We start from the raw sequence: 20,296 nt of genomic DNA on the forward strand, positions 1-20,296 counted from the left end.
ATACATGAATGTAAGAATTTCTTTAGGGTATATGTTTACAGTGAAGTTGCTGGGTTTATATATAGGCCTATCATTAACTATAATAAATACTGCCAAGTTATTCTCCAAAGTATTTGTAGCACTTTATTCCACTTATCAGTGTATGAAAGTTACCATTACCCTACATTCTTGCCAATACTCAATGTAGTCAGTTTAATTTTAGGCATTTTGGTAAGTGGACTAGGGTATCTCATTGTGGTTTTAATTTGTTTTTCATCTGATTACTTGTGAGGAATTGTTTCTCATTTTAGTGTGTATTTATTGCTATTTATATTACCTTTCCTATGAATTGCCTTTTCTTATTTTTTGCTTATTTTTCAATTGGGTTGTCTGTTTCTTAACAGTTTATGAAATTATGAATCTGAACATGAATCCTTTGTTGGTCATATACTTTGGAATTATCTTCTCTCTAGTTTATCTTAGGCACAGAAGTTTTACATTTTATTGCAGTAAAAATTGTAAATTTGATAATTGAAACGTAAAATTTTTCAAATTTGTTTTATGAGTTTGTACATTTTGTGGCCCATTTGTCTTTTTTAAAAACAGCTTTATTGAGGTATAATTAACATACAGTAAACTGATCATATTTAAAATGTACAGTTTGATAAGCTTAACATATCTGTACATCAATGAACTGATCACCATAATCAAGAAAATGAATGTATTCATCTCCCCTAAAGTTTCTTCCTACCCCTAAATATTTCCTCTTTTCTTACCTTCCTTTTCTACACATTTTTCCATCCTCACTTAACTTTTTTTTTGATCTGTGATTTTGTTTTTAATTGTCTGAAACCTTATGATTACATAATTTACAATTTTATGCTGATGGTCTTTTCTCCTCTACTTTAATCTTTCTAGTGAGTTGTCAAAAGCCATTACCAACCATACATATACAGTAGTTCTACAGTTGTGTTTTTGAATAGTTGTTTAAAAGATAATCCTGAATTATAACTTAGTCTGACTTAATAAAGAATTCACAAGCGAAGTTTGCTACTATATCTGTCACACTGAATTTTAAAAGCATCTGGAATTGTAGATCATCTATAAAATGTGAGAAGTGTTAAATATTCTTTATTTGATATTATACATAAACTACACTGAAATGTCTTTCATTTAGTAAAAGGCAACCGTTTAGATATAGGGAATTTTCATTAAATTGGCAGAGTTAGGACCAAAAATATAGAAGTGGGCACTGCCACCTTATCCTTCAGCCCTTGCCTTTTAACAAGCTACTGAACACAACTTGAAACACAAGCAAGTCTTGTTCTGAGATGGTGAAGGGATTTCCTCAGTATTTAAACATTAATATAACCAGTTATATAAATCTAAATATAAAATCAATTTCCTACAAGTTTTGAGATGACATTTATCATCTCTAAAATGGGACCAAAAATTTGAACATGATTAATCATGTCCAATCATATCTTTAGAAGGGGAAAACAGTGATAGCACTTGCTGACCCGAAATTACCATGAAAGTTCAAAAAGCTGATCATATTTATTTAACCACAAACCAATCTTATTTAAATTAGGACTGCCCAAAAGAAATGTTCTGTCAGCCATTCATGGTCTGAATTCAGTTTAAATATGATACACATTTAAAAAGTCACGAGACATTTCTATTTTGTAATAGATAAGACAGTGGCCAACTAGTACTTATTAGTAGCCTTTTTGAGACACACTATCAAGTCTGCTCTTTCTATAGTCACAAAGGTCATTTTTATTCTAGGGATGTACTTCTTGGGATTCTCCAAATATTCTATCGATTCTCCTCTTCCCACATGATGCCTTTGTGCTTGTTAGCATCCATGTAAGAAAATCCATGGGCCTGATCTGTCTTTTGCCCAAACAGACCGAGATTTGGCCGAGCCTTGTGTTGCCTCCCTTTTCCACAGTATGGCACTGGGCACGCTTCTGCACAAAAATCTTCTTGATCTTCTCAACATCACCCATTTTTAAAATGCTCTTTTGTCTCGTGCAATACAGACACTCCCTCACTTAATTATTGATCTGCTTTCTGTCTATAAGTTAGATTGCATTTTTTAGAATTTTATTTAATAAAATTGCATAGTCTCTTTTTGTTTGACTTCTTTTACTCCATATAATTATTTTGAAATTTGTTCATGTTATGTATGTTAATAATTCCTTGTATTGTGTATTCATTGTATGGGTATGTCATGATTTGCTTATTCACTCACCTCTCGCTAGACATTTGGCTTGTTTCCACATAAAGCTGCTGTGAACCTTGGTCTATAAGCCATTGTGTGGACAAATGCTTTCTCTCTCTCTCCGGTAAATACGTAGGTGGAATGGCTGGGTCACATGACAGGTTTTTCAGAATTAGTTGTATCATTTTACATTCCCACAAACCGATGTATAAGAGTTCTAGTTTTCTACCTCCTGGTCAATACTTGGTGTGGCCAGTCTTTTTAATTTTAGCCATTCTAAAATTAGTGATAGCTCATTGTGTTTCTGATTTACATTTTCCCCATGACTTATTATGTTGACTCTTGTATCTTTGATGAAGTATCTTTTCAAATCTTTTGCTTATTAAAAAGGATTGGATTGTTTCCTTATTGTTAAGTTTTGAGAGAAGTGTGTGTGTGTGTGTACACAAATCCTTTATCAGATATATTCCTCTTTAAAAAAAAAATAACATGTTGAGGCTTAGGTGGCAAAGGGTGGAGAGATGGAGGTGGTAATTTGTACTACTTCTAAGTTATACACAGTCTGCCTCTGGTTCACTTGTGTCTCTCTGGAGGGAACACCCTTGGCCATGACACAGATTCCATTGTGGTGATATGGGCATGTGGAAAGGCTTACAGGGATCATATCCTAACAAGGATAAACTGACGTAGAACAACATGGTGCATGTCACGTGTTCTGGACAGAACTGTAGGTGAACTCATGTGTGATACTATCAAGAACTTCCAGGAAAAACTGGGTGAGGCTTAACAGGCAAGAAAAGTACTACATTACTAGATGAGCACAAGAGCAGCCAAGCCATGATTAATTCCTATTAAGTTGATCCCTCCTATAACCACAGAGCTGATAGGGTCAGAGAAAATGGAAGCAAATATGTCCTTTGCAAGGATATCCTCCTAGTCTGTGGCTTATCTTTTTATTCTCTTAACAATGTCTTTCGAAGAACACAATTCTTAATTTTTTTTTTTTAAAGATTTTACTGGGGAAGGGGAACAGGACTTTATTGGGGAACAGCGTGTACTTCCAGGCCTTTTTTCCAAGTCAAGTTGTTGTCCTTTCAATCTTAGTTGTGGAGGGTGCCGTTCAGCTTCAATTTGTTGTCCTTTCAGTCTTAGTTGTGGAGGGCGCAGCTCAGCTCCAGTTTCAGTTGCCAGTTGCTAGTTGCAGGGGGCACAGCCCACCATCCCTTGTGGGACTCGAGGAGTTGAACTGGCAACCCTGTGGTTGAGAGCCCACGCGCCCCAACCAACTGAGCCATTGGGAGGCAGCTCAGCTCAAGGTGCTGTGTTCAATCTTAGTTGCAGGGGGCACTGCCCACCATCCCTTGCTGGACTCGAGGAGTTGAACCGGCAACCTTGTGGTTGAGAGCCCACTGGCCCATGTGGGAATCAAACCGGCAGCCTTCGGAGTTAGGAGCATGGAGCTCTAACCGCCTGAGCCACCCGGCCGGCCCCACAATTCTTAATTTTGATCAAGTTCAATTTATTAGGTTTTTTTAATGGATTATGTTTTTCATGTTATATCTAAGAAATCTGCCTAACCCAATACCACAAAGATTTTCTCCTTTGTTCTCTAGAAATTTTATTGTTTTAAGATTTACGTTTAAATCTATGATCCATTTGGAGTTAATTTTGGTATATTGTATAAAGGATAGGTGGAAGTTTTCTTTTTTATATGACTATCTAAATGTTCCAGCTTCATTTGTTGAAAAGACTGCTTTCTCACTGCATTAAGAAATAGCCTTTGCACCTTGTTGAAAATCAATTAACCATAAGTATGTGGGTCTATTTCTGGATCTTATTCTGTTCCATTGATCTGTTTGTCTACCCTGATGCCATTACCACATTCTTGTTTTGCTTTTTAAAATAGAAAATATAATATTATGAAAGCTATATTGCACATAAAGACAGGAAGTAGAATGGTGGTTGCCAGGGGCTGGAGGGAGGGAGTTAATGTTTAATGGGTTCAGTGTCAGCTTTGCAAGATGAGAAGAGTTCTGTGGATGGATGTTGCTGATGGTAGCACAACAGTGTACAGTTGGCCCTTTAACAACATGGGTTTGAATGGCACTGGTCCACTTATATGTGTAGTTTCCAATAAATATACATTCACCATCTGTATTCCTGGGTTTTGCATCTGAGGATTCAACCAACCTCAGATCAAAAACAATATTTTCTTTGCTGTTGTTGTCTGTTTATTGACTGACTGATTTTTCAATTATACTTGACATAATATATTGGTTTCAGGTGTACAACATAGTGATTAGACATTTGTATAACTTATGAAGTGATCACCCTGATAAGTCTAGTACCTGTCTGACACCATACATACTTATTACAATATTATTGACTCTATTCCCTATGCTGTACTTTACATCCCTGTTTTTATAACTGGCAACTTGTACAGTTGAATCCTTTCCCCATTTTCACCCATCCCTCTAACCTCCTTGTCATCTGTCAACCGTCAAAATATTCTCTGTATTTTTTATCTGCAGTTGGGAATCCATGGATGCGGAGGGCTGACTGTATACATTGTTTTACACCATTTTATATAAGCTAAGGTTAAGTTATTATTGAAGAAAGAAAAACATTTTTTTTATAGATTTAGTGTAGCCTAAGTTTACAGTGTTTATAAAGTCTATAGTAGTGTTCAGTAATGTCCTGGGCCTTCACACACTCACCGCTCACTCACTGACACACCCAGAGCAATTTCCAGTCTGGAAGTTCCGTGATAAGTGCCCTGTACAGTGTACCATTTTTTTACCTTTTATGCCATACTTTATTATACCTTTCCTATGTTTAGATATGTTTAGGTACACAAATACATACCATTGTGTTACCATTGCCTACAGATTCAGTGCAGTAAATGCTGTAAAGGTTTGTAGCCTAGGAGCAATAGGCTAAAACATATAGCCTAGGTTTGTAGTAGGTTATTCCATCTAGTATATGATGTTCACATGATGACAAAATCGCATAAGGCTGCATTTCTCAGAACGTATCCCCATTATTAAGTGGCACATGACGACTGTATTACGTTGATTTTCACATGCTAAACCATCCTTGCATTCCAGGAATAAATCCCACTTGGTCGTGGTATGTAATCCGTTTTAATAAACGGGGGATCATTTTGCTAGTATTTGGTTGATTTTTGTATCAGTGCTCATAAGGGATATTGGTCTGTAGTTTACTTTGTAGTCTTTGTCTGGCTTTGGTATCAGGGTGGTGCTGGCCTCATAGAATGAATTGGAAGTGGTCCCTTATCTTTGGTGTTTTTTTTTTTTGAATGTTAAAGTTAACTGTTGATGCTGTTGTCATCCAAACTCCCTCCCTTACTGTTACGATAACTCAGATGAAGATATCATACAGATGCTGTAGTAATTAAATTTTAAAATTATAAAGGAAACGTACAAAAATTTTATTTCACTGTAACAGTAAGGAAAAGATTCTACATTGAATAAAGAAAACATTGTATTTCCCCTATCCAGCTGACCCTCAAAAGTTGTACTTAAGTTGTAACATATAATACTTGTTACAACTCCTCAGACTATCACTATCTTACACTAATAATAGAAATGTAAATTGGAACAAATTTTCTGGAACAGAATTTGGCACTATGTAAAGCCTTAAAAATTAAGCATTCTTTGACCCAGCAATTTCATTTATAGGACATTATCCTAAGAAAATTGTCATGGATACATGGAAAAAGTTGGGTGGAGAGGTGCTCTCAACATTATGTATAGTAATGCAAAGTTAGAAACCACAGTGTCCAGAAATAGAGAATTGGGTAATAAATTGTGGTACACATACAAGGCTGTGCAATTATAGAAATACTGATGTTGAAGAAAAATTTCAAAACAGTGTATAGAATGATTCCATTAAAATGCTATTTTTAGGCATAAAAACCCCTCAAACTTAACATTGCCTGTTAACTGGTCTATTTGTGGGTGATGGTAGTATGCTAGTATGGTGGTAGTGTTACACTTTTTACTTCTTCATCTATTTTTTAAACAACAAATGATACAACTTTTATGACATGACAGTAAAAGGTATTTTTAAAAATTGAAAATGAAATGAAGCTAGAAAGCATAGTTAAATCCCATGACAGAATCAGTACCTAAAAATAATCTTGTTAGGCTGGGATGATGGGTCGAATCCAGTGAAATTTAATCACGATAGAATCAGGATGAATAGGTGGATGGATAAATAAGCAGTCATATTTCTGGATTTAAAAAAACCAACTGTAACTAATATAGAAAGTGGAAAGTGAGGTCTAATAGCAACGTATGTGAAAGACTTAAAGGTTTTAATTTACTCTTAAGCCACTGCCTCAATGTAAGCAGCCACCAGTTCTCTTCCCATTCATTCCATTTCACCTCACACCCAGCTTCATCTGTTCATGGGAAACTGTGCTTCCTCACCAACTAATGTTTGAGTCTCATCACCATCTGTTCTAGTTGTTTTTTCTGACTTTGTTCAGGTGCTTTCCACTTGGAGGCCTCCTTTTCCCCTCTCTTTTGCATTTTCAAACTTGACCCATTCTTCAGAAACCCAGCTCAAGTGCTACCCCCAGCTGGAAGTCTGTCTATCATAGTGCAGTCACATTTTACTCAAGTTTATTTTATTCTGGGAATTTCATGTATTGAGAAAATCAGAATAAGGCTTCTTGCTTTATGTGCAAAATTTGAAATAATGGAAATCCTTTCTTAACATAATTTCCTATTGCCATAGGACGTGCAGTTTTAACAATAAATACCAGATATCTTTTGTTATTTCTTCGTGAACCACCAACATGCTAAAGTGTGGGGTGTCGATCAGGACCATTGCTAGAAAATTTGCCCCAGAAACAATCGCTTTAAATGGAAATGAGATGTTGTAAACTCTGAGGAAGAAAGCCAAATGATGACCATACTACTTGCTGCAGAATATTAAAGTTTATGAGTAGTGGGTAAAAGCAGAATTTAAACGTACACTTAAAATAGTTGTAGACTTGTGCATTCTGAAAAGGCATGACGCACAGTGATTTTAGTGTGGGCTCTGGAGCCAGGTAACCTGAATTCAGTTCAAATCCTGAATTCAACACTTACTGGGTGACTTTGGGCAAATAACTTAGTCTCTCTATGTATGTCTTTGTTTCCTCGTTTTTAAAAATGAGTGATGATAAATCACGTAGATCATGGGATTGTTATATTAAATGTTAGCAGCAAGCTCATAGGAAAACGCCTAACCCATACTACATGCTCAGAAACCAACATGATGATTCCCTAGGGAAATGGAGTCTTAAACCATTTGAGTTTTAAGTTGGAATACATCCCCACATCAAATATCATCTTGAAAGAAATTCTCCCTCCTTGATAGTTTCGGAGACTAGTCAGGATACCGCCATGTAGTGAGTAATGTAGGTAGAATTGGGATGAGGGGAGGTGTTTTTTCCTTCACTGTAAATGTAATATTGCTTATTAAAGAAAATGTGGGAAGTTCTGAAAAACATAAAGACAAAAATTTGTTCATAATCCTACTAGCCCAGTTCTAATAGTCATATTAGCATTTTAGTTGAATTTCTTCTGGTCCTTTTTTTTCTGTGCATTTTTTTACGTGCAGATATGTTGTGATAACACATATGCAGAACTGGAGGTTATTTAGCCTAGAGAAGTAAGCAGTCTAGGTGCGGGACATTGGGGATCTGGTCTAGGTCACTGGCTCTAGAAATACAGCGTAGGGGCAGGAGACAGGTGCTTCTGAGATTGAATCTGCAAACTTTGGTGTGGGGGTTTCAAAGGTAGTTTTTTAGCTCTGGTTCCTAAAAAAAGGCGGGTGGAACACAGGAGGAAGAGCATATTTGCTGGGGAAGATGTTTGTTTTAGATGTTTGGAGTTTGAGATTGGAATAGGATATCCCATGGAAATATTTAAGGGGGCAGTTGAGGTATACGTAATAGCAGGGACTTAACTTGAGAGGTAATCTGCCTGGGATATGAATGAGAGCACTCAGTGAGAATGTTTACAACCATCAAAGGTAGTGCCTAAGTGGGCTAATTTTTCATATGCTGTATTTCTGACCTGGCAGAATACCTAGCTTTTTAAGGGCAGGAATAGCACACCATCCTCAGTACCCAGCACAGTATTGCCACATCATGGCGTTTGAGGAATAAATGCGTTTACTGTAACAAAGAGAAGAGGCCATTGATTTGCACTGTGTAGAATGCCAATGAACTTAAAGGAGTCATATTTATCATTTTATTTCCTCCTTCTCTTTCAATTTTCTTGGTTTCTAAAATTTAAATTTCTAAAGAGAAATAAGAGACTGCCATTTTTCTTTACTGCTTCTGATGGAATTTTGTTTTCATTTTACTGTTAAAATACTATTTAGATGGCTGTAATTCATTCATCTTTATCTTGTGGTTTAAAAAGGATGATAGTAAAGATTTTTCCAGTGATGATTCAGATGTCCGAGTACACTCCTAGTGGGTATGTTAAGGAGACCTCACTATTTAATTGCACTAACACGCGGGGAAAAAGACTGAGGAATATTAAAAAATATATAAACTATATATTTTTATAGTTTATAAAATATATAAGGCCAACTGTAAGCATAAATACCCATGGGGTATAGAATTGAAATTGTGTAACTTGCGGATGTCTTCATGGAGTGTCTGTGTTAGAAGGTATTAGATTGGTGGCAGGAGCATTCTAAATGCAAAGGTGGACTGTGGAAAGATCCACTCATCTGTATGCATTCTTCCTTCTCTTTGCATACTTCAGCTAGCAATTGGTTAATTTGCATGTGTGGTTTCAACTATTATGTTGTATTGACTCATTCTGAAAGTTCCATGAGGATAAGCCCCCATGTCTTTTTCCCCAGCACTCAGCACTGTGTATAGAGGCTATCAATAAATATTTGTCAAATGAATAAAATGGTGAATGTATTCAGCAAACATTTAGTGCCACTTGAGAATGTTCTGTAAGGGTGTAGGAGTGTTAGGCCTACGAAGATTGATAAGACGTAAATCTGACCTGAAGGAGCATAAAATCTGGTACTGAATATAAATTTGTAAAGTTCTCTGGTTTTTAGATTAAACAATGTAGATATTAAATAGTTTGCTGACCTAAAACAGAATTTTATAACATACATTTTAATAAATTTCTTAAGAGAGATTTTGTGAAATCTTATTTACGTGACAGAAAGCACATATTCTGTGTTCCTTCTCTACTCATTTAGCTGGGAAGAGGGTTGTTATGGGGTCAGTTTTGTGATCCTGTTATTACTCAGTTTTTTTTCATTATTAAAATTGGGATTTGATTAAATGGGGGCATAATGCTCTTCTGAGACTACAGAAGGAGTCCACTTTTCTAAAGTGACTAGTAAAGCAGCAAGATTCTTGATTTTGATTGAATGGATAATACTAAAATAGCTTAACTGGCTTGATCATTCAGGCAAAGATCAGATAATCCAGTGTTAGTTAAGAGAGATTTTACTGTATAATGATTAATTATATATTTCCTTGTAAGTTTTTGTTTGTTTGTTTGTTTGTTTTAGTAATCAAGACCAGTGCAGTTCTTTATAATCAGAACTGATAACTGATATAGGGACCTGTACCTGTTTTGTGGAAACTAAAGCTGCAGAAAATTTAGTGGAATCCTGCAGTGCCACTACAGCTATTTGTAGTTCTTTAGGCAGAAAAAGTGAAGACAGGAAGTTAGGAATCTTTGAAGAGATTATTCTGGGGGTAATTAATTCACGTAATGTAATTAACTCAAGATAAAGCTGCCCTCTGAAAAGAAGACTTGCCTGTAAAAGTAGCACCAAACTAAGAGCATTAGGAACTTCCTAGCCCTGTCAGAATGTGTATTCTAGTGGGGGAAAGCTTGTATCCTGCATGTCTTAACCTAACTAGATGTATTAGTTAAGCATAAGCAAAACCTAATCAGTTGTTAGAAGAAATATATTAATAGAAGAGAGAGCAACTCCATGGCACCTAGAGAGTCCCCAGACAAGAACTTGGCAGTGATTTCCCAGCACTGTCCAAGAGAACATAAGCCAACTTTTCACCATCATTTGAACAAATTTTTACTGTTGAACACATAATTTATCAGGCCTTATTATGGCTCCATTTTTCTTTGTTTTAGATTTTGTACTCACCAGATAATCTGGTACATAAAAGGGGTACCCTGGCTGATGATTATCCCCCCACTGTAAACAAGTAAACATTTGGCTTATATGTTAATTTTTTTAAATAAACTTCATTAACAGTAAAAATATAACATCAACCTTTTATAAATTGGTTAGTATACATTAAGCATAATCAATCCTATGTGTGTAGGGGGAAAAAAGGATTTTATGGAGCTGTAGAGCTGAAGGCCATACTCAGGAATAAGCTTCCTTGTCCAAGGCAGGGATCAGCCTTGTTCTTGTATACCTGTGCCTGGCACGTGGTTGGTGCCCAATTTAATGTTGTAGCATACCAAACTCATTGCTAAATTTCAGAGTTGGTAACTCCAGACCTATAGTGGTTCTTTCTAGAACCACTACTCTACTCATGGATTTATTCTCATGTCAGAAGAGCCAGTTGTACCTTTTCTTTAACTCAACAGTTCATTAAGTGATGAAAATAGACTCCTAGACAAGCCAGAGCCTGTAAAGGCAAATAAAAGGTATATGCGTCTGTTAGAAAAAAAGGGACCGAAGACAATGTTTGTTTCATTGTTTTTATTTTTTAAATAATTAAAACTTTAATTTTATTTTTTTAGACTCTCTTGCAATATGCAAGCAACAAGAATGCATCAGAGCATATGGTGTATCTTCTGGAGGTATATCGACTTGCCATCCAAAGCTTTGCCAGTGCACGCCCATATTTAACTACTGAATGTGAAGATGTCCTGTTAGTGCTTGGCAGATTAGTACTGTAAGTTTCAAGAACTTAAATCACTCTTAAAACTGAGTGCTTTTGGTTGTAATGTTTGCCTGACTTTTGTTTACTATGCATCTTGTTATTCAAAGCACCATTAGAGTTATACCTTTAAATGTAATCTCCTTTGCTTTGAGCCTTCATACTCAGGTTCCCTGGAGACGAAGTACAAGCCAAGCAACATAATCTTGAATTGCCTCTAGAGTCTTTTTTCGTACTCAGGCTTAGAATCCAAGAATGATACATATTTTCTCTGTCCTGAGGTATCAATTCAGGTGACAGAGTATGTGGAAACTGTTGTGATCTTTGAGGAACACTTTGAGGGGAAACACTATGACATTCTGCAATTCAGTTATATTATTGGAACTGAAAATTTGACCAGCAGAAAATACCAGGGTACAGCATAAGATTACCACCCTAAGAGTCTATGATAATTTCGCTGCTGTTTTAATGTTTGGTAGTAGCAGACAAAATTATAACTAATGTAATTTTCATCTGCAAATTGAAAAAATATGCTAGCTATTCAGTTGTTATCTGGGGAATCACTTGTGTTCAGCTTATAGATTGTTTGGTGGGATAACTTCTAATCTGGGTGGTCCATTTTATTTTTCTCTGGCCTCATATATTTTTCTTTCGATTCTCCAAAAACCAAAACCTCTAATTTACTGTGCCTTTTATGGAACCCAAACATTTCTGGTTTTATAATCACATTATTCCTTCTACTAAATCCCAATTTCTACATTACCTGTGCTAATTTCTAAGTGGTAAAGTAGCATTCCGCAAGATTTTAGAGAGGTGTTGGTTGATAGGTATTTTGAGTTGATCTTTATTCGAATTGTTATGCGTTTCCTTTTTTAAATTCTCTGTTATTTTTGGGGGGAATTGGTTATGGTAGAAAGAAGAAAATTCTTGCTTGATTGATTTGTTTGTTAGAGGTAAAGAAATGGTCTTGATAGTCTTTCTGCTACCTCTGAAAATGACAAGAACATACAGAGATGGCATTTACATGTATTTATCACTTTATCAGCTGAATTGACAATAGCATGAGCTCCTGTTTTTGTCTTCTGGAATCAGAATGGTTCCTACATAGTCACACACCCTAATAAACTAAATAAAACTGCTTTGAATATGATTTATAAAAGGCTTACAATAGTCTAAACAAATGTAAAACATATTCAGTATCACTATCATACTGTATTTGATTATGACTATAACCACCTTTATTTACTAACTTATTTATATTGTAGGAGTTGTTTTGAATTACTACTTTCAGTGTCTGAAAGTGAACTGCCATGTGAAGTCTGGGTACTCTTTCTTCAGTCTCTACAGGTGAGTTGATTTGGGTTCAAGAAAAGCCTCTGTTTAGGTATCCAAGGTGCCTAATGAATTTCTCCCAGCAAACTAAAATTGGAAACTTAGGGGAAAAAAAAGTTCTTTATATATTGATAGTAAGTTCATTAAATGAGAGACCTTTCAGATGAAGTGGGTATGTTAAAATTTTTTTCATTCATTTGGTTTTGTTAACCTTTACATAGCTTAGAAATCAACAAAAAAGTTTTCATTATTCAAAAACAGTTTTAGACAGGATAAAGCTATTAAAAATGTAGACTCATATATGGTTATAAGGTAGCAGTATTTGGATCATTCGTAGAACATTTATCTAGTAATTTCTCCCTAACACTTCAGGGATTGTGTCAAAATAGTCATTATAGATTCTATTAGTGCATTTTCCTTATAGGAGAGCTTACGTTCGTTGGCTTTCATATTGGCTTGATTATCAGCTTTCTTAGGGTGAGTAGATCAGAGTAAGTAGCAAGTTGGGGAAGGGGAGAGTAGGGTAGGAAGAAAAAGCAAGTGCGCTGCCAGTGACAGGAAGCAAATTTGCCTGTTACTGGTAGAGACAGAAAAACTGTTTGATAAATATAGACAATGTAAGCAGTAATAACTATCATTTATTTATTATCACTAATTTTTGCCAAACACTGCTCTACATTATGTTTTACATGTTTTGTATATTTTAATCAAATTACAAACTTTATAAACATTTGAATCTCCATTTACAGTCATAGAGAGAGAGGTTACTTATCTTGCCTAGAGTTAAACACTGAGAGCTTTCTTTGTTAACTGCGTTCTCAAAGACCCAAACTCCATGATAGCTTGCACCTATTTTGTGTAGACATACGTGAAGATTTGCATATTAATAGACACGTCCATTATCTGGAAATTTCTTCCCTCTGTGCTATATAACCCAAAATGAAATGATATAATGTTAATCTTTTTCTCTTTGGGGAGAAGCGGATTCTTTGTCATGTTCTTGGCCTATTTTAATCCCTGTAGTGCAGTACTAATTCCTCACATAATCATGTAGCTGCGAAAGTTATCTTTCATACATTGCACATTGATTTTGTCCCTTTTTGTTTTGAGGCCTGCCCGTTGTTTTGTCCTGATACATGACATTCTAGAAGGGCAAATCTACTTATTGCTGTTATTTTTATTAGCATCCTTTGCAGAGAGAATACTCTCACATCTCTTCATTCTTTTCTTAGATTGTATACCTAAGTCAAATATTTGCCTTTTCCCTCATCTGTGTAAGTTTTTTTAATCAGCTATCTAGGATATATTTTTTAATGCGTTCAATAAAATAAATGCAGTAGAGGTACAGATAAGTGTAAGACGTGCCTGTTGAAATCTAAAAGGTAAAACTGAACTTTTCTTATTTTAGGTGATAAATGGACAATGTTTTGAGGATACTTTTGGTAAGAGAATAGTTTTATCAGAGCAGGCAGGCCACAGATAGAACACTCAATCACAATTTATAGCTGTGTAACACATCCAAACCTTTCCCTATGGATATAAAAATACATTCTGAAGTGGATTTTTTTATAAATAAAAATGAGATCCTATCTTTTGTAACTTTTTAAAAACTTAACATTATCATTAAATGGGGTTCCCCAGACCCGTTTCCACCATGGGCGGTGGTTTCCCACACCAACAAGCAATTGTCCGACACCAGCAGGATGTTAAAGAATTAATTCAACTCAGTTCTGCCTGGAGATAGCACTAGATGCCACAGGTTAAGGATTCAGTGCTACCAGACTGCCCCCATTTTCTCCCCCAGACACACATCAGACACCAGCCACACACCCAGGTTGTTACCTGGACTTCTGACCGGCTGGCTGTAGATTGGCAGTTCTATGACCCCCTCCGACTCAGAATACCAAGTGCAAGTCCTACTGCTGACCTACTGCTATATGCCAGAGGGTCCCACAATCACCCTCCTTGGCTTCCATTCATTTTCTAGAGCAGCTCACAGAACTGAGAAAATATTTGACTTTATAGACCACCAGTTTATTATGAAAGCATGTAACTCAGAAATAGCCAGATGGAAGAGATGCATAGGGCAAGGTACGTCTGAAGTGGAGCAGAGCTTCCATGCCGTCTCCGGGGTACAACATTCTCCCAGTACCTCCATGTGTTCACCAACCTGGAAGCTCTCTTAAAGCTCAGTCTTAAAAAGGACTAACATGTCCTTTTAGGTTTTAATGGAGACTTCATTAAATAGTCATGATTGACTAAGTCTATTGGCCATTTGGTAATTGAATTCAACTTCCGTCCCTCTCTTCTCCCCTCCCCGGAGGTGGTGGGGGGACTGAAAATTCCTCGTGTCATGTGGTTCGTTCTCCTGGCAACCAGCTCTCACCCTTGGATGGAGTCCATAGGTGGCCTCATTAACAACAAAAGATACTTGAACACTCGATAAGGAAGTTTTAAGAGTTTGGGGAGCTATGAACCAAGAACTATGTAGATGAAGACCAAGTATCTTATAAATCACCGTATCGCAGTCATCGATATAATGTCTAGGATTGTACGTATAGGTATCCATTTTTGATGACTACCTGGGATTCTGTTGTGTGGTTGCACCATAAATCATTTGACCAAGTCTCTCTGCTATTTATGTAAATAGTGCTAGAGTGAACATCTTATGCTGGTATTTCTGTATTGTAGATTTCAAGATGTGGACTAGGATATTTTTACCTTAAAGAAACAAATTTAAGTTCAAAAATGTTTCTTAAAAAATTCCACCATAGTTTTTAAAGATTCTATTTAATTTTTTTTAAATTTATTTCACCTGCTTGTTTTTTTTTCTTATAAATTTGATTGGGGAATATTGGGGAACAGTGTGTTTCTCTAGGGCCCATCAGCTCCAAGTCGTTGTCCTTCAGTCTAGTTGTGGAGGGCGCAGTTCAGCTCCAAGTCCAGTTGCCATTTTCAATCTTAGTTGCAGGGGGGCACAGCCCACCATCCCTTGTGGGAATTGAATCGACGACCTTGTTGAGAGCTCACACTCTACCAACTGAGCCATCCAGCCGCCCCTCCAGAAGCTCAGTGGCAGCTCATTGTCTTCAATGTAATTATGGAGGGCGCAGCTCACTGGCCCATGTGGGAGTCGAACTGGCAACCCTGTCATTCAGAACTCGCGCTCTAACCAACTGAGCCATCCAGCTGCCCCTATTTAATATTTTTAAAAGTAACTTTGCTATAATAAATATGTATCCAATGGTAACAAAGGATTAAACACGTCGTTCTTACCCAGAATAAATTGTATTTTGAACAGATGAAAAAGTAGAAAGCTGTTTTTGTTTTTAACCTAAAGTGTGGCTTTTTATTTTAGTTGCTGTATATCATTGTGGGTAATAATATTTTTTACTAAAATATAATGGCGCATGTATGTTTAGATATTACAAATATGGTAACTACACATAGCATGTTCTGGAATTTTCATCTTCACTGCAAAGTAAATGCCTGACATTCTAAGTTAAGGAGAGAGAAGCCTGGAGGGAAGTCAAGCTATTAAAGAAAAACTGCAGCCTTAGTAAAATATTGCTATTAGTAAACTATTAATTGCAAATATCACTTTCTGTGTCAATATTATATCTTAAGCCCTTTCTCAATAGAAGATAATTCAGCAGAGAGAGAGAGAGCGAGACAGAGAGAGAGAGAGAATAAAACCTATTATTTTGACATGAAAATTAAGCAGGGGGAATGAACTTCATTTTTTATATTTCACTTAAGTGAATATAACATTATATTCTTAGGTCTGTGAACTTTTTTTAACTTATATTTTTCAAAGGAATATATTGCTATAAACAGAAGCTTATGTTCCTTGAGAATTTCAGCAGGCTAAAATAAGAGAGAACAAGTTAAGATTTTAGAACATGGGAAGAACCAATAATCCCCCCAGTAATAAAGGACAGTGAGACATATACTTGATTATTTATGCCTAGTTAAATTTCTGACCTTTTCCCCCCACCATTTGTGTATATAAGTATTTTAAAGAACAACCTATTGGCAATGTTTTATTTGTTTTCTGAGGAGATAGAATGATAGCTAATAACCTATACTGTCTGGTTACCATGTATATTTTATATAGGGTCATCCATTAAAAAGTCATTTGGTTAGAAGTCATTTTATATAGGGTCATCCTATATATAAGTCATTTTATACAGGGTCATCCTTTAAAAAGTCAATTGTTTAAATTTAAACAATTTAAAAAGTGTGTAACAATTGGTGTCAAGTAATATTTCTATTCACAGGAATAGGTTGACTGGATGAATACATTAAATACTTCAAAGGAAATACTTTAAAGGAAAACTATACCATTGGCCCTAAAATAATTTAGTAATGCAAGGATATAGATTAAATTGTGATAATTTTACCTACGGGGAATTCAGGAAAACATTTTAAAGCTACCCTTTAACTTTGTGAAAACACCCTAGTTTCACTTAAAAACAGCAGCAACAGAATTTTACAAAACTTTGAGACTAGTTTTTTTCCTGCTTATTTCTTTTTAGGAAATCCAAGATACAGGTTCTTTCCTAGACATTCAGATATATTGAAAAGGCAAAACTACTATTTATATTGCTTATTAATTACCCTGTTTTCGGGATATACTGTTTTTGTTTTAGGAGTCACATGATGCATTACTGGAATTTGGGAATAATAACCTACAAATATTGGTTCATGTTACCAAGGAAGGGGTATGGAAAAATCCGGTTCTTCTTAAAATTCTGTCTCAACAGCCAGTAGAAACAGAAGAAGGTAAGCCTTAAAACTTTACTGACTGTATTGAAGGAGGACTTAGTTCTAAGAGAATTGAAATTGATTTATGGGTTAATATTTTGTGAATCTCACCTGTGTATCTATACTTAGTCATTCCGTCCTCTTTGGAATAATAAAAAATAATCATTAGCATTTAATTTTTTGCCCTAAGGATCCTTGCATTTTTACGTAGTGTTTTAAGTGTCCCTTTGCAGTTATTTTAAAATGTTGCATTGCATAACAATGTTTATACAAAGTGCTTAAGCTAGGAATGAACAATCTGCTTTTACTTGGTTTGTAGTAGAGCTTTGCCTCTATTTTGTTCACTGGTTGCTACGGCTGAGGACCATGGAAAAAATTGCTATTTTATTTTAAACTTACAAAAATTGGAGTTTAGTGTTCTGTAGAAAAATGCAAAGAATGAACATTTTTATTTGCAACATTGTCAGCGTAAGACAAGAAGATTTATGTATTTGAGTTGACATTTGCATTCTAGACACACAAAAGTATCTCATTTGGTATGGCTAACAATTATGATTTCATTTGCTTTAAGTTAATGGAAAATTTAAAGGATCACATTCTGTTAAATATGTTTCTGGAATAAAAATGAGTTTCAGAATAGTTTGTATTTTCACTTTTGACATATAGTTAATTTAGGTCTTACAACAGGCCATTTGAATGTTAAAATATCCCAGTTAGCTTCTTCATTCACCAAGATTGACAGCTTACTGTATATATGCTGTTTGAGTTTTTCTGTATAATGAGATGATTAACAATAAGGGTACTTAGATTTTCTCTTGGTCCTTTTCCTTTGATAATTCTGCTTATCAGTTACACTGAAAAAAGAATTAGGAAGAGAGCTGTTAAATAGAAAAGAGATTGGTGTTTATTGTTTTCTTTTGAGGTTCCCAGTAAATGGCATTCCTTTATAAATATAGGCACATGGAGGCTAAAATATCACCTTTATTATTAATAAAAGTTGTTAGAGGACACAACCAGATAGTTTCAAAAGGATCCCAGAATTTGGGGTCGTTTAGATAAGGTTCGACTATGGTAGAGAAGAACTCGTGCTCTCTGTAGTCAGACCCAAACCCAAGAAAAAGTGTAGAGTTGAGTTAAATGCCCCCAATTTATTTTCCTCTGATGTACTAATCAAATATACCACCCCACCATTGGAGCTAACAATACTTAATTTCTTTTCACATAGAAAAACAATGGAAGCAGGGAGAAGCACTGTTTATGTAACACCCCACGATATCCTCTCTGTTCAATAAAGATTAATTAAGCACTCGCTATCTATAAGATTGTGAATACAGGATACCTACATATGTAAGGAGTTATTCTGAGAACCACAGTGTAAATGGTGAGCAAGCAGCCTGTGGCCTGCCTGCTTTCTCAGTTGACCCTCACCCTAATTTCAGATCAAAAGAAAGCTTCCTTTATAGCTCAACTGCCCTTGTAGCCCAGATATCAACATATTCGATGCTTAGAAAACATTGATTGTCATCTCATTGATTGTCTTCTGGTCAGTAATATAGTAATCACAAGCATGAGTGTGTGTACTTTTTAATCTCTGAGGAACTTAATAAGTGCTTTTCAGTTTAGCTTTTTTAAAAAAAGCTTATAAGATTTTTATTTTTCCTGCCTTGAATTCTTGAATTTTGTTTCTGCTTCTCCCTTATCCCCTGCCCACCTAAAAAAGTTTATTACTGAAGTGTGTACTAAGTACCAGTTGTTGACACTTCTGCCGGGCATGATCAGCAGGGAAATGAGGGGGTTTCTCCCACTCAGATCCTGGCCCAGGCACCAGAGGCCTTTCTACCCCAGGCCACCCCAGCAGCCTACCAGAGAAGGTGGGGATGGCGAGACCAGGCCTAGCAAGCCCCACGGAAGGTTCTTGGCCTAAGGCCCAGTGCCACAGAACCTCCTATACTTTCGGGATGATGGCAGCCCCTGGAAGAAGATGCAGTCCATAGCTCTGGGCAGCCCACAGCCCAGAGACTTCAACCCCCATCAACAGTGGGGCCTCTCCCACCACCACACTGGAGTGATCCCAACTCGGAGGTCACCCAGAGTTACCATCTGGTATCTGCCAATTTTCTAACTGACTTGTACCCTACCTGGCACCAACCTCCCCACTTCCCCATAATTTATGATATCAAAACAAGCTTTACCCCCATTTCCTTGAGACTCAGGAGGGCCAACGCAATAACCTTTTGGTTTTTTCTTTCTCTCCACTACCAAGGATTAAAGGAAGGGATCCCTCTTTATTGTTCAGAGGCACCAACTCCCTCACTTAAATCAGGCTGAGAAGGAACCAGCCAGCTCTGACCTCCTTCCCCTGGTTGTTTAATTTTTATTTCTCTTCTACACCTCTGAAGCCATTTGATGAGTTTTCATGTGCCACTTGAGTCTCCAGTAAAAACAAAAATAGGCTTTCCTGTTAGAAAAACAAAAGCTGTTTTTTTCTTTTCTTTTAAATATTTATGAGGATTATTGGGGAACAGGGCCCATCAGCTCGAAGTCATTGTCCTTCAATCTAGTTGTGGAGGGCGCAGCTCAGCTCCAAGTCCAGTCGCCGTTTTCAATCTTTGATTGCAGGGGGCGCAGCCCACCATCCCATGGGGAAGTTGAACTGGCAACCTTGTTGTTGAGTGCTGGTGCTCTAACTAACTGAGCCATCTGGCCACCCCCAAAAAAGTTGTTTTTAAACTGGACCTTAGATGTTACCATTTTTTATATGATGAAGTGTATACGAGGTAAACTGTCATGATGTTTGCAACTTCCTTTTAAGTGGTTCAGAAAGAGAAAAACTAGGTAAAGAAATATGCCAAAAACCATTCAGTTGTTGAATCTAGATGGAGGAGAGGATATATTATTAAAAAGATTTTTGTATTAACATGTTTGGGAAAAAATACAGAAAGGATCACAATTGGGAATGAGACTTCTCAGTGTACACTTTAAATATTGAAGTGTATGGATGGATTCCCTTTTAAAAAATAAAGTTAAGATTGATGTTAACATAAGTTAAAATGATTTTTAAAATGCAAGGT

The 20,296-nt window shown here is 36.2% G+C and overlaps 1 protein-coding gene and 1 pseudogene across 2 annotated transcripts in view; one reads left to right on the forward strand and one right to left on the reverse strand.

Moving 5' to 3' along the window:
- The window catches only part of RLF (RLF zinc finger), a 67,853-nt gene that overhangs the window by 12,427 nt on the left and 35,130 nt on the right, over nucleotides 1-20,296 (forward strand). For both annotated transcript variants that reach the window (XM_019737169.2, XM_074334481.1), the window contains exons 2-4: nucleotides 10,987-11,141; nucleotides 12,392-12,473; nucleotides 17,111-17,243. In XM_019737169.2, coding sequence (XP_019592728.2) covers nucleotides 10,987-11,141; nucleotides 12,392-12,473; nucleotides 17,111-17,243 — 370 coding nt within the window. The remainder of the gene's footprint in view (nucleotides 1-10,986; nucleotides 11,142-12,391; nucleotides 12,474-17,110; nucleotides 17,244-20,296) is intronic.
- Nucleotides 1,688-1,991, reverse strand: LOC109450114 (cytochrome c; annotated as a pseudogene).

Source organism: Rhinolophus sinicus, linkage group LG06 (assembly GCF_036562045.2).
Source record: "Rhinolophus sinicus isolate RSC01 linkage group LG06, ASM3656204v1, whole genome shotgun sequence".
In the NCBI taxonomy this organism is placed as follows: Eukaryota; Metazoa; Chordata; class Mammalia; order Chiroptera; family Rhinolophidae; genus Rhinolophus; species Rhinolophus sinicus.